The 12,413-nt window shown below is 48.6% G+C and overlaps 7 protein-coding genes across 7 annotated transcripts; 4 read left to right on the top strand and 3 right to left on the bottom strand.

The window, feature by feature from the left end:
- Window positions 1-25: 25 nt before the first annotated feature.
- On the bottom strand, window positions 26-1,708 carry LOC120445214 (protein 60A). The gene has a single exon (XM_039625468.2). The coding sequence runs from the start codon at window positions 1,500-1,502 to the stop codon at window positions 132-134; it is 1,371 nt and encodes a 456-aa protein (XP_039481402.1). The 5' UTR covers window positions 1,503-1,708; the 3' UTR covers window positions 26-131.
- Window positions 1,709-2,177: 469 nt separating this feature from the next.
- Window positions 2,178-6,084, top strand: LOC120446852 (U4/U6.U5 small nuclear ribonucleoprotein 27 kDa protein). Its single transcript, XM_039628044.1, has 3 exons — window positions 2,178-2,335; window positions 2,401-2,694; window positions 4,542-6,084. Exons 2-3 carry the CDS (start codon window positions 2,453-2,455, stop codon window positions 4,873-4,875), a joined length of 576 nt encoding a protein of 191 aa, XP_039483978.1. The 5' UTR covers window positions 2,178-2,335; window positions 2,401-2,452; the 3' UTR covers window positions 4,876-6,084.
- Window positions 2,962-4,033, top strand: LOC120446850 (eukaryotic translation initiation factor 6). Its single transcript, XM_039628043.2, has one exon. It carries the CDS (start codon window positions 3,201-3,203, stop codon window positions 3,936-3,938), a length of 738 nt encoding a protein of 245 aa, XP_039483977.1. The 5' UTR covers window positions 2,962-3,200; the 3' UTR covers window positions 3,939-4,033.
- Window positions 6,085-6,263: 179 nt separating the features above from the next.
- On the bottom strand, window positions 6,264-8,284 carry LOC120446846 (thioredoxin-related transmembrane protein 1). Its single transcript, XM_039628039.2, has 4 exons — window positions 7,947-8,284; window positions 7,582-7,743; window positions 7,341-7,515; window positions 6,264-7,148 (listed from the first exon to the last, which is right to left on the bottom strand). Exons 1-4 carry the CDS (start codon window positions 8,117-8,119, stop codon window positions 6,687-6,689), a joined length of 972 nt encoding a protein of 323 aa, XP_039483973.1. The 5' UTR covers window positions 8,120-8,284; the 3' UTR covers window positions 6,264-6,686.
- A 241-nt stretch (window positions 8,285-8,525) lies between these two features.
- On the top strand, window positions 8,526-9,774 carry LOC120446847 (synaptosomal-associated protein 29). The gene is made up of 2 exons (XM_039628040.2): window positions 8,526-8,881; window positions 8,951-9,774. The coding sequence occupies exons 1-2, from the start codon at window positions 8,614-8,616 to the stop codon at window positions 9,535-9,537; spliced, it is 855 nt and encodes a 284-aa protein (XP_039483974.1). The 5' UTR covers window positions 8,526-8,613; the 3' UTR covers window positions 9,538-9,774.
- A 263-nt stretch (window positions 9,775-10,037) lies between these two features.
- On the top strand, window positions 10,038-11,888 carry LOC120446845 (inactive peptidyl-prolyl cis-trans isomerase shutdown). The gene is made up of 3 exons (XM_039628038.1): window positions 10,038-10,198; window positions 10,266-11,010; window positions 11,078-11,888. The coding sequence occupies exons 1-3, from the start codon at window positions 10,140-10,142 to the stop codon at window positions 11,633-11,635; spliced, it is 1,362 nt and encodes a 453-aa protein (XP_039483972.1). The 5' UTR covers window positions 10,038-10,139; the 3' UTR covers window positions 11,636-11,888.
- On the bottom strand, window positions 11,886-12,310 carry LOC120446848. The gene is made up of 2 exons (XM_039628041.2): window positions 12,152-12,310; window positions 11,886-12,097 (listed from the first exon to the last, which is right to left on the bottom strand). Exons 1-2 carry the CDS (start codon window positions 12,288-12,290, stop codon window positions 11,904-11,906), a joined length of 333 nt encoding a protein of 110 aa, XP_039483975.1. The 5' UTR covers window positions 12,291-12,310; the 3' UTR covers window positions 11,886-11,903.
- Between the last annotated feature and the right edge of the window lie 103 nt (window positions 12,311-12,413).

The raw sequence follows: 12,413 nt of genomic DNA, 5'->3' as shown, positions 1-12,413 counted from the left end.
AAACTCTTGAAGAGACGAACTTCAGTTAGGTACAGCGCTGTATATTTCTATAAAAATATTCGAGATTAGTACAGAGATGGACATCTACACAGAAATGCTTTATAGTGCTTAGCCTAAGTGGTAAATTGAATTCAATGGCACCCGCAGGATTTCACAATCATGTTTCTATACTTTTTCAGGTTCACATTCTCGTCGTTCAGGTGGTACAGAACGGGTAGTGCTCCCAGCCTGGTCGGAGCGCAGCAGGGCTTGGGCACCTTCTTGGGCTCCAGCAGGTGGACCAGTGTCTGGACGATCGCATGGTTCGTGGCGTTCATGTGCGCGTTGAGCGGGAAATTGCACTCGCCGCTGCAGTAGAAGGCGCCGTAGCCCTCTGGGGCGATGATCCAGTCGTGCCAGCCCAGATCCTTGAAGTCTATGTACAGGGTCTGCATCTGGCAGCTGCGCGTGCTCTCCATTGGTTCCAGCAGTGGAACGTTGTTGGGCGACACCGACTTCTTGCGCTTGCGAGGATGGCTGGCGCTTCGCTTGCTTCTGTGATGGCTGCTGTGGGCCGTCGCCTTGATCAGCTCCGGTCCGCGGAAGAAGCCGATCATGAAGGGCTGGAACTCGTCGTCCACCTTGCGGTGGATCAAGCCAATGTCATCCAGCTTGACCTCGCGATCGGGTCGGTTAACAGCGTGTGCTCCTATGTAGATGCCATGATTGTCCTTCGACTTGACCAGCCACTCGTGCAGGCCCTCGGTCACGTTAAGCTCCAACCAGCCCACGTAGTCGCCGGTGGTGTTCACCGAGGACAGCGGCTCCATGGTGTGCTGGCCCAGCGTGCCGGTGCCTATGGAGTAGACGGTGATGGTGAACTCCCTGTTGGCGGTCAGCCACTTGCCCTCGTTGGCGTTCTGGTAAATGCGCAGCTCGGCCATCACCAGGTAGTTGTCGTTCGGCACATTGGAGACGTCGAACCACAGGCGCCGGCCGTGCTCGTGACGCAGTTCGTCCACGTTGTGGTGGCGCTTGTTTAGGAAGGTCATGATGATGTCGCTCTCGTCGATGGCCCGCTTGTCCAGGTCGGTGATGAAGTTCTTCTGCTGGTGCTCATCCTCATCCTCCTCGAGGTCGGCGCTTCTCCTGGCCCGATGACCCCGCTCGTAGGAGTCGTCCTCATCCTGATCGCTGAGGCCCTCCTCCGCCGTGATACGGTGGTAGACGTCCAGCAGGAACTTGGGGGCCGACTTCCGCAGCGACAACTGGTGGCTGCTCAGGTGCGTCGGCCGCTCGGCGATGCCCAGGAACTCGAGGATCTCGTAGGAGACGTCCAGCTTGTCGTCCTCGCTCAGCACCCGGTGCATGATCGTCTGGTCCTTGCCATTGTCTATGTAAATCCCCGACTGGGTGGCCTCAACGGCCGGCGGGGTGGTCGCCACGAACATGAGCAGAACCAGTCCGAGTCCCAGGGAAGCGAGCACTGCAACGGCCTCCGAGGTGTTTCGCAGGCCCGACATTATATCGTGTTCCGGACGGATCGGTTGCGATCGCTGTTTTTCTATATCTACGGCGCTATCCACTTGCGATAGCTTCAGATGTGCAGTAACATTTAGTTGTTTATTTCGAGAGTTCCAGCGAACCGCGGATTCTGAAAATTCTGACGCACTTACGGATTGTTGTGTGTATCTTAATCTTCAAGATGCATTTTCTTTCAATTTCGGAGGAGTTGGCAGCCCCGCGTCTTGGAAAATGAATCGGTCTTTAAGATCGAACTAGAAGATCAGCCACTATAGTAGTTCATTTTAACGGCGATCGCAAATAGTTTAATAGTTTTTATCCAAAGATAAATTTAACTCAAAAAGTTAATTTACAGTTCATGATAATTAGCATTATATTTTCTAAGTACGTTATATTTTTACATGTACTTTCAAAACTATTCAATAAAGCGGTATAAATCAAAGAAAAGCATTTATGCATTGAATAAATGTATCACAATACGGGCATTAGTTAAATATATTATACGTAAAGCTATTAAAATATAAATAGATTACATGTATAACCTTAACATTGTTGTTAAAAAATAATATTCAAATAAAAACATATTGATATACGATATGTGGACGATACATCGCCGTGAGCGAAGATACCAACTATCGGTATCCGATTGGTGGTTGTGTTTTGCCCTTGCATCGCATCCCTCGTATCCTCAACCGCAATCCGCATTCCTCATTCCGTTTCGGCGTCGCGGCGAGATAACGCGCGTTGTTTATTTGGTTTTAGTTTTAAGTTAGCGCGTTTTTACCCACCGCCGGTGTCGCCCAAATAATGCTAGACACAGCCTAGCGCAACGGTGAGCGGGATACGTGCGGCAGCATGGGAGCACACAGTCTAACATCCACTTCGAATCCACTCCAGGCAAACCAACTATCACTCAAACCGCCACACAAGCAGAAACCGAAACGGAGCCATGGGCCGCAGCCGGAGTCCCGCCTCGCCGGCGCACAGGAGACGCGAGAAGGAGCGATCCGAGCGAAAGAAGCGCAGAGAGCGCCGTTCCCGGGAGCGGGAGGCCATCGGAGTAGCGCCAACCGGAGGATCCGGATCTGGAGGCGCCGGTCGCCGCGACCGGGAACGGGATCGCGACCGCAGTCGCAGCCGAGATCGGGAGCGGGAACGGGAGCGCGATCGTGCGCGGAGTCGGCGATCTAGGTGAATAACAAAGTGTAGTGTACCAAACGCCAACAACGATAAGTATAAAACTAGTCACTAAAATCTGGGATGTGGGTCACAGTTCAGGGGCGTGGTGGACACACGCTTAAAAGGGTTCACTTAGGTTATATAAACGAAACCAATATCTATAACTTTAGGATAGGTTTAGGGAGTGTTTATGTAGATTTCGGAACACATTACTCAAGAGGGGGCAACCGACCCCTAAGACCCCCGAAATTCCCGTCCAGAACTTGTTTATTTACCCGCAAGTATCGATAGACCCCCACTCCGATAGGCAGGCAATCGATGGCTATGCAGCTCTGGCGGTCCAACATAAGAAATTACCACGTGAAGTGAAATTGTGCGAATTTCATCACGCCGTTTAAATTGATTTCCGGACATATAAACAAAATCCAGAGCGCACCAAGCAGCAGGCTCAATCAGGCCAGTAAATCCGAAAAGAGAGTAACCACCAGGAAAAGAGAAATCACGTACATACAGAGAAAATGGCGCTGCGCGTGCAATTCGAGAACAACGACGACATCGGCGTCTTCACCAAACTAACCAACACATACTGCCTGGTGGCCATCGGCGGATCCGAGACCTTCTACAGCGCCTTCGAGGCGGAGCTCGCCGAGACCATCCCGGTGGTCCACGCGAATGTGGGCGGCTGCCGGATCATCGGCCGCCTCACCGTGGGCAACCGAAACGGACTGTTGGTGCCCAACTCCACCACCGACGAGGAGCTGCAGCACCTGCGCAACAGTCTGCCGGACGCCGTGAAGATCCAGCGTGTGGAGGAGCGCCTGTCCGCGCTGGGCAACGTAATCGCCTGCAATGACTATGTGGCTCTGGTCCACCCGGATTTGGACAAGGAGACCGAGGAGATCATCGGGGACGTGCTTAAGGTGGAGGTCTTCCGTCAGACCATCGCCGACAACACACTGGTCGGCTCGTACGCCGTGCTGAGCAACCAGGGCGGCATGGTGCACCCCAAGACGAGCATACAGGACCAGGACGAGCTGTCGTCCCTGCTGCAGGTTCCCCTCGTGGCCGGCACAGTGAACCGGGGCAGTGAAGTGCTCGCCGCCGGCATGGTGGTTAACGACTGGCTGTCCTTCGTGGGCATGAACACCACGGCCACAGAGATCTCGGTGATCGAGAGCGTCTTCAAGCTGAACCAGGCACAGCCCGCCACAGTGACGACCAAGCTGCGTGCGGCCCTCATCGAGGACATGTCCTAAGCGAAACTGTCCACATTTTCTACTTGATATAAGGATTATCTGTTATCTTCTACAACATTTCATTTAAGAAATATAACACACAAAACTAAAACAAAGACCCAGAGCTGCAACCATCTATTAGATATTTTCAAATGGAAGTTGCTAGGAAATTATTAAGAGGAGTTCTTCTTAAGGCTTAGGTATTCTCTTTGAGGAAAGAAAATTAGTTTATACAGGTTCTAAAAGCTTTATTTTACATCCAGGAATGAAATACTCGAGCATATGCCTAAGTTCTATACCTTTTCGCGATTTTTGCATATCCCAAGCCGGTTATTCAATGCATTTATGTATTTATGAGCGCTTTGTTGCTTTGGGTTCTCAGATGATTGCCAAAAATGTAGACGTAAATGAGATCTTTAATGAAGGCAACCGACCGGTTGCAAAGTGTCGCATTTCGCTTAATTAAAACTTCATATTGCACAATCGGGTGCACAAAGCTCAAGGTCGCCCTAGTTATTTCCCAGGCTCGTTGCAATTTAAATGCAATCAACTGGTCCTCAAACTGTCACTCAAATGAAATGTATAGAGCACTCACAACTGACGATGCACATTCATGGTTTGCAGATCGCGGTCGAGGGGCGCCGGAGGAGGAGGAGGCGGCGGAAGCAGCGGCGGCAACAGCAGCTCCGGACCATCGACGTCGCGAAGGACGACGAGGAACAATGCGGCGGCCACAGCTGCCGACCGGCCCAAGATCAACGAGGCGGACTTGGAGGGTAAGTCGCCGGAAGAGGTCGAGATGCTGAAGACAATGGGATTCTGCACGTTCGACACCACCAAGAACAGGAAGGTCGAGGGCAACGATGTCGGAGAAGTGCATGTAATCCTGAAGCGAAAGTACCGCCAGTACATGAATCGCAAGGGTGGCTTCAACCGGCCGCTCGATTTCGTGGCCTAGCAGTCCATAGCCATCGCCATCGCCATCACCATCGCAGCAGCCACATCCTTTTCCGTTGCCCAACTAGTTTGCTACGCTTTTTTACTTGTCCGTGCCCAATGGGCAATGGGCGGCGGACGAAGACCTGCAATTTTATGCAATAGACCGGTTTACGAAATTCAGCCAGCTTTTGGCCCCTCAAAATTTCCACGCATCCAGCTAGTTCTGCAAGAGGACAGCCTCGCCACACTCATACCTCAATTAGTTATTTAGTAGTTTAAGCCTGCAGTGCGCCTTTGTTATAGAGTTGGCCCCCCAGGTTAATTTTACAACAAAAGTCTGGGGCTGAAAGCCATCACAGCCGTTCTCGGTTGGAGAATCTGCTTTCAGCTGCAGTCGACGACGCACGACGATTGCTTTTTGAATATTTCAAAGTAATTAACAATTGTTTTTGTTGACATCTCGCCATTTTGTACGAATACGAATACGAATTAACTGAAGCCAGCCTGAAACTCAAATTCACAACAGCAAAATTTCCAAACTCACATACAGACAATTACTTAAAGTATTTGAAAACTCACCACAGCCCGAAACGCACTATCCGCATCCCCATCCCCATTCAGTTCCGGATCCTGATCCCGATCCCGATCCCGATCCCAACCGCAACCGAAAAACCACCCAACAAACTTCCTCCATACGCTGCAATAGTACAACTTTTACAACCAAACAATATATATCAAATATATATGTAAATATAGAAATTATTATATACACACACACCACAAGTACCTTACCCCCGATGCCCCCAGAATGAACCTAACAATAGCCATAGCAATTTGTTGAAAGAAATATTATTTGTTTAACAATCAAAATGTTGTAATTAATCCAGTTAATTCCGATTTAAATCACAAGTGCCAACAGATCAGGCAAGCAACGCTGAAGATGAATCACGTTTTATAGAGATATTTGTATAATCATTTTGTACTCTTTTTATAAGATAGGCCACAATTTGTACGCCTCCACGAGCTATCTATTTTAAGCCACAGTTACCCATTTTTTTTTGCGTTTGGAAAACAATATGTATTGGAAAATTTGAACCATTTCGACCAGCACCACCCACACACATCTTATAACAATTATTTGTAGTTTTACACAAACGAAATTGCAGGGATTTTGTCTTATTTCATATTCTCCTACAATAAACTGATAATAAATTTGTAAAACCATCAACACACACTCTTCTTTATTATTGTTAAATAGAATAGAATTTAGAATTCGACGAAGCCATAAAAACGAAACAAATGGTTTTTCCATTTCAAATATTCACACATGTGCGAAATTTCATGGGAATAGTGAAATTTTCCGAATTATTCAGAAGCAAGCAGAGCCCACAGAATAAACGAATACAGTTTAAATTGTTTTTATTTTTATTGTGTAATACGAAAATTTAATACAATTTGCGATTGAAGATCAATTACAAATGAAATGCTTAAGAGAAGTTAAATGTGTGGAAATCGATTTGAACACAAAATACAATGCTTGGCAAAAGGTAAAAGTATACGACTAAAGTTAAATTTAGTTATTGTTACGCTTGCTATCGCTTAAAGGATTACAATTTTGTTGTACATAATTATGAAATACATGAGGTGCCGTTTTCTGGCTAGGATTAAGAGGGGAAACAATCGGTTTTGTGCGCAAAGGCAGAGCAGAAGTAATCTATCTACCCGAATGATGCTTGGTAAGAGGTTGTGTTTCTCTCGATTCTGAGTGTTAGTCTTTTTGTTGCCGCTTCTGATCGCTAAGGCTGAAGTTCCGGATGAACGCAACTGCACCTAATCGCCTTTGCGAGGTTTGCGCTTGCGCACCTGTTCCGTCTTCTCGGGCGCAGCATCTCCGGCCTGCTTGGGCTCCGGCTTCTCTTCCTTCTCCGGCTCAATGTCGGCCTCCTTATCTTTTGTGGCCAGATCTCCCGACTGTTCCTCGCTGTCCTCTTCCTCGTCGTCATCGTCTTCCTGCTCTTCCTCGTCGCTATCGCGTTGCTCATCCTCGTTCTCGTCGGCATCGCCATCATCCTCGATCTCCTCGGTGGCTAAATCCTCCAGGCCCTCGGTCAAATTGTCTTGGGACTCGGAGAAGCTCTGGCGCTGCGATTTCTTGGGTGGGTAGACAAAGTCCACAAGGCACACGAGCAGCAGCCCCAGGGCAGCGCCCACGAAGATGGTGGCGATGGCAAAGAGGGCGTAGGATCCCCATGTGGGCAGGCCGTATTCCTCCTGCAGGCGCCCGTTGAAGTCCTTAAAGAGTTTTTGCGTGTGCTATTAGTACATGAACCCAACATACAAAACAACAGCAGAGAGCAAAGACCAGAGTAATGAGTGATGGGCGGCAATCTTTGGGTCGGTCACCGGGATCAACCCGCTGATAAGCTTCCGCTTATGTCTCATGCAGTGAACCGATGTGATTGATAATGGGCTAGGTGAACGTACCTTCAGGGTGTGGGACAGCTTGAAGAAGTACGACAGCACGGACATGTGGATGGTGTCGGGCTTCTTCCAGGCGGACAGCGGTTCGATGCTCTGCCACTGCTGCTTCTTCACGAAGTAGAGGAGGGCGTCGCCATCACGGGCTCCACGATACTGCCGAAACTCGCCATCCTTTACGCTGGAAATGATTTAAGTGGATTATGCTCCGTATTTTATGGAATAAAAAGGGCAATGTGTCGCTCACTGGTAGATGGTGGGCAGGGCGGTGACGAAGAAGCGTCCACTGAGCGAGGGCGACGTAGTCACATCGATCTTCGCCACCTGCACCTGCACATCTTTGGCCACGCGGGCAAACCGTTCCCAGGTAGGTGCCAGATTCTTGCAGGCCGGGCACCATGGAGCAAAGCTGTAAAAGCAGGGAGAAACATATGTTTAGTACAGCTGCCGATGAGTCATCGCCACCACAAAGGAATGTGTGGAATTCCGGAGAACGAATGAAGCAGATTGCCGGCTGAAGAAAGCCGGCGTACCACGCCCCTTCTCGTTACGTCAGGGGCAAAAGGGTTTCATGTGGGTATGGAGTACTCAGAGCTACCCTTTCGCACTCACAACTCGATCATCCATTCGCCCTGGAGCATCAGGTGCCAGTTGTCCTCGTCCAACTCGATTAACTTGCCACCTGGCTGCAGTCCTGACTGCGCTGCCGCCGCCGACTGCGCAGTCGCCGCCAGCAGAAGCAGCGCCGCGCATGACGCGGCCACAAAGTGCGATGTGCTATGCATGTGGTGATGTTTTGGTGATTTCCTCCGCCGATTCGTGTCCTGAAACGTGTGACGTTCGGCTGCGACAATTTCCTAAATTAAACTAAAGCTTCCGTCTTGGTCAGTTCCAAAAAGTTACAAAAACTGCGACGCCTGCTGGAAAATTGACGGAACGCTGGTTCGATATCCGTCAGAGATGGCAAGCCGCTTTTTTCCCCGCTAGATGCCCAGTAGGGGCATTCCTTATTATCTCTTCATATGGTTTATCACTTTTTGAATTCAGCTAAAAGATAACTGGCACACAAATTGAGTTATTATACGTTTTTAAACATTATTTCAACTATATTCAAGCCTCCACCGTTCTAAGCTTTGCAAAGGGCGATTAAACTACATATAGCTACAACATTCGTACCATCCCTATTGCAATCGATAGCTTCAAACAACAACAAAGAAAATAAAAGTTTACGAAAACACAACAAAATTCGACATTTTGGAAGTTTCTCTTGCTTAAAGAAATGGCCCATAACTACCTGCAGCCCGTGCACGACCACTTCGATGACGTGGACAGATTCGAGGACGTGGACGACGACCTCTTCCTGCAGAACAAACGGACGGGGGCAGCAAAGCTTCCGCAGCAGAGGAGCACCAATCCCTTCGAGATGGATGACGATGACGAGGACGAGATAACCTCGTCGCCATCAGTGGCCGCACAGCGACTGGCATATGCTGAGAAGCGAAGGGCCATTGAGCAGCGAACTCTGGACTCCACCAACAAGAGCTTGGGTAACCAAGGGGTCAATTGCTAGCCAATTAAGGGGCGTTATTAATACATTTATCTCTTACAACATACAGGTCTGCTCTACGAAACCCAGGAAGTGGGCAAGGCTACGGCCGTCGAGCTTGCCAAGCAACGGGAGCAGTTGGAAAAGACATCACATCAGCTAGACGAGATCAGCTCCACGCTGCGCTTTAGCCAGCGTCATTTGACTGGCCTGAAGAGTGTCTTCGGTGGCCTCAAGAACTACCTCTCGGGCAACAGGGATCAACCCCCCACCGCGACTGGTTCGCCCACGGGCAGTCAGTCATCACAGGAGGCCAATAGCAACATTAATCTGGGTGCCTGTGGCGGTGCTAGCCCCTTGGCACCGCTTTCACCAGCGGAGCGGTACGACAACCATCCAGTTAGCCAGCTGCGTGGTGATCCCAGCAGCACCTACCATCCCCAGCGGCAGGCAGCCAATCCCTTCCAGGCTCAGATCGATTCCAATCTGGAGGAGATGTGCAGCAACCTGTCGGTGCTGAAGATGCTGGCCACCGATCTGGGCGGCGAAATTGAGTCGCAAAACGAATTGCTAGATAACATGAACTACAAAATTGAGGACGTCGACCTAAAGATCCACAAGCAGAACAAGGACATGAGCAAGCTGCTGAAGAAGTGAACGGAGAGCAATTGTTTACCATTGTATTGATCATTGCTTAGAATAGCCCTTCTTTAATATACAACTCATAGCCATACCATATCGCACGGTGAGCACTACACAGGCCATTAAGAATGCATTCCTCATTATGTTTCCTAGTTTTTTATTGTTACACACACCAAAAATTCTCTCATTGGAGTGCTGGTAGTTGGAGAGCGATAAGTGTTCAGTTTTAAATAAAAATTCTTATAAATCGTACATATGTAAGTAAGCCATCTCGTTCAGCCTATCTTCGTTCCATTGGTTTGACATGCGGAAACAATTTCCTTTTAATCTTGGTTGTCGTTGTCATTATTGCCGAGTCATTTCGGGAAGATATCTCGAGTCGCAGAATGACTCAAAATTAAAATATCTAATTCCTTGTTTCGCTATTCTTTGTTTTTTCAACTTAGTTTGAATCCGATAACTTCTGACCAAAAGCTCGCAATCGATATCGACAAAGGCCAGATACCATTCCAGATACCATCGCTGGAAAGCTCCGTTATATGAAGCATCCAAAAGAAAAGCGCCAAATCAGCGAATTCCGCAGTTCGTTCAATAAATAATCTGGATATTTTGAGAAAATGGAGGAAAACTTCCAGCCCTTCACCACCCAGTTGCTCAAGAATCCCTTGTCCTTTTCGTGAGTACTAAGATATCACAGCACTAATGAGCACGTCGTTGTAATCGTTAATTTGCGACTCCTGCAGCGATCTCGTGGAAAAAGGTGCTGAGTTCGAGCTGGACATGTCGCATCAAAACCATACCAGTGATCTAGGTCTCGACAGCGAAAGCGACTACGAGGATGCAGAGGATGTGGACAACGAGGAGCTGCGTTCCCCGTGGACACATTCCTTCGAAGAATTGCGTGCTCTGATGAGCGAGATCAACGAACACATTTACAAGCGGATCACTCGCACCGGTCACGTGGATCGGGATGCTGTGCCGATCAAGGCGAGGGTCTTTGTTCGCTACAGTGGCTACTGGGAGGGCGAGTCCGCTCCCTTTGACTCATCCTTGCTGCGGGGCACAAAATTCGAGTTTGAAACTGGCCAGGGAACGGTGGTTGAAGGCCTGGAGGCTGCCGTACGCACCATGCGTCCTTACGAGCAGGCCGAGTTCATTATCTCCTACAAGCTGCTCTTCGGAGAACTCGGTTGTCCGCCAAGGATCAAGCCCAAGGCGGATGCGCTCTTCAAGGTGGAGGTTATTGACTACTCGCTCATAGGAGATGCGGAGGGCATCGATGCTATTCCCAAGGAAGACCGCGACAAGTTCTGTGTGGTCTATCCCAAGGCACAGGACTTGCACCTACATGGCAAGGACTGCGTGAAGCGCGGCAGCTATCGCAATGCGGTCACTGCCTTTGAGCGGGCGGTGAGCTCACTGAACTACTGCCGAATGGCCAATGACGAGGAGGAACACAAGCAAACTGAACTGCTTATTACCCTAAACGTAAGTGGCCCTAGTGGGCTTGTAGGATGCGAGTCTACCAAGACATTGACCAAGTCACTTTCCGCAGACAAACCTAATGATCGTTTACAACAAGCTGAATAAGCCAAAGCGCGCCTGCATCATGATGAAGGCCCTGCGGCATCTGACCGTGGATAATCCATCCTGTAAGGCGCTCTTCCAGGAGGGACGCGCCCTGGCCGCCCTGGGCGAGTACGACTTGGCCCGCAAGGCCTTCCTGCAGGCGCAGTCCAAGCAGCCTGAGAACAAGGAGATCAGCGATGAGATCATCAGCATGAACAAGAGAATTAGCAAGTATAAGGAGGCCACTCGCGATCTATGGACACGTGCCTTGTCGGTAAATAATTCAAAGCCAGAAGTCCGTAAAACGGCCGCTCAGCTGGAGAAAGAAGCTAAGGAACAGGATTTCAAAGACAGCATGGAAGATTTGATTAGGCAGTTCAAGAACGCTTCAGATCAGAAAGTGACCTTTTCCCGAAAAACTTTTTCGGACGCTCAGTTCGACACCACTTGCAAATTGGCCAAGGAATATAACCTAAAGCTAACTTTGTCTCCCGTCCAAGAGGATGTATTGACTTTGTCTAAGCCGGATGTCAAGTCCGCTTAAGCTTACTGACAGCCAGTATTTCGTACTCATTCCAAAAAAAGAAAAAAAAATTACCAAATATGAAGGTAATTTAGTTCCCAGTTCTAGAAGAGTAGTGCATTTAGTTAATTCGATATTAGCAACCGGGTTATCTTATGGCCCGAAGAATGTTAAAGTTATATTTTATCTTAAGTGCCAAAAACTCTGAATACGAATCAAGACAACCTAAAGTTGTTATAAGTTAGAATAAAAGTAATGTACGGCAGCTACTAAACCCTAATTATTTTATTTACTTTCCATTTCTTTGCTCGAACTCCGTGGACAACTGTCGATGCAGACACTCCAGACACGCACATCCTTTGACATGACCAATTGTGGGCTCCAGGATATGAACCTGCTGCAGCTCAAAGCTGTCGGAGTCGTATCTGGTAAAAGATTCCGATTTCACAAACTTGCAGCACACGCATATGCAACCCAAAATGACTGAAAGCATGAGGAGGTTAGAAAGTTTGGTTAAAAGGCTACTTACATTCGTACTTAAGGAAAGTATCCAAAAGAAGAACAGCAGAAGCGGACAGAAAAAACTGCCGACCATGGGTAGTTCGCCCCTGCTTGTGCTTGCATTTCGGCCATCAATGCCCAGGACGTTTTGAATAAAAGTTTTCGCTTCTGCCATTTCTCGAAGACAGTGAATTTCTACTATAGCCAAAAGTAAACCTGGTTGGACCAGTTCTTTCGATGCTCCTTAAACCTTTTTAGTTAAACGACTGCCTATGGCTACATGCTAGTTCCCAATTCA

Source organism: Drosophila santomea, chromosome 2R (assembly GCF_016746245.2).
Source record: "Drosophila santomea strain STO CAGO 1482 chromosome 2R, Prin_Dsan_1.1, whole genome shotgun sequence".
Classification (NCBI taxonomy): domain Eukaryota; kingdom Metazoa; phylum Arthropoda; class Insecta; order Diptera; family Drosophilidae; genus Drosophila; species Drosophila santomea.
This window is presented reverse-complemented; position numbering and strand designations above follow the sequence as displayed.

Bases quoted from the DNA above. Each gene is read 5' to 3' on its own strand.
- LOC120445214 (XM_039625468.2), bottom strand. From the start codon at position 1,502: ATGTCGGGCCTGCGAAACACCTCGGAGGCCGTTGCAGTGCTCGCTTCC.
- LOC120446852 (XM_039628044.1), top strand. From the start codon at position 2,453: ATGGGCCGCAGCCGGAGTCCCGCCTCGCCGGCGCACAGGAGACGCGAG. The intron at 2,695-4,541 runs GTGAATAACAAA...CATGGTTTGCAG, and splicing joins GCGCGGAGTCGGCGATCTAG to ATCGCGGTCGAGGGGCGCCG.
- LOC120446850 (XM_039628043.2), top strand. From the start codon at position 3,201: ATGGCGCTGCGCGTGCAATTCGAGAACAACGACGACATCGGCGTCTTC.
- LOC120446846 (XM_039628039.2), bottom strand. From the start codon at position 8,119: ATGCATAGCACATCGCACTTTGTGGCCGCGTCATGCGCGGCGCTGCTT. The intron at 7,744-7,946 runs GTGAGTGCGAAA...CTGCTTTTACAG, and splicing joins GGCGAATGGATGATCGAGTT to CTTTGCTCCATGGTGCCCGG. The intron at 7,516-7,581 runs GTGAGCGACACA...AATCATTTCCAG, and splicing joins GCCCTGCCCACCATCTACCA to CGTAAAGGATGGCGAGTTTC.
- LOC120446847 (XM_039628040.2), top strand. From the start codon at position 8,614: ATGGCCCATAACTACCTGCAGCCCGTGCACGACCACTTCGATGACGTG. The intron at 8,882-8,950 runs GTAACCAAGGGG...TACAACATACAG, and splicing joins CTCCACCAACAAGAGCTTGG to GTCTGCTCTACGAAACCCAG.
- LOC120446845 (XM_039628038.1), top strand. From the start codon at position 10,140: ATGGAGGAAAACTTCCAGCCCTTCACCACCCAGTTGCTCAAGAATCCC. The intron at 10,199-10,265 runs GTGAGTACTAAG...CGACTCCTGCAG, and splicing joins AAGAATCCCTTGTCCTTTTC to CGATCTCGTGGAAAAAGGTG. The intron at 11,011-11,077 runs GTAAGTGGCCCT...CACTTTCCGCAG, and splicing joins AACTGCTTATTACCCTAAAC to ACAAACCTAATGATCGTTTA.
- LOC120446848 (XM_039628041.2), bottom strand. From the start codon at position 12,290: ATGGCAGAAGCGAAAACTTTTATTCAAAACGTCCTGGGCATTGATGGC. The intron at 12,098-12,151 runs GTACGAATGTAA...TCATGCTTTCAG, and splicing joins CTTTTGGATACTTTCCTTAA to TCATTTTGGGTTGCATATGC.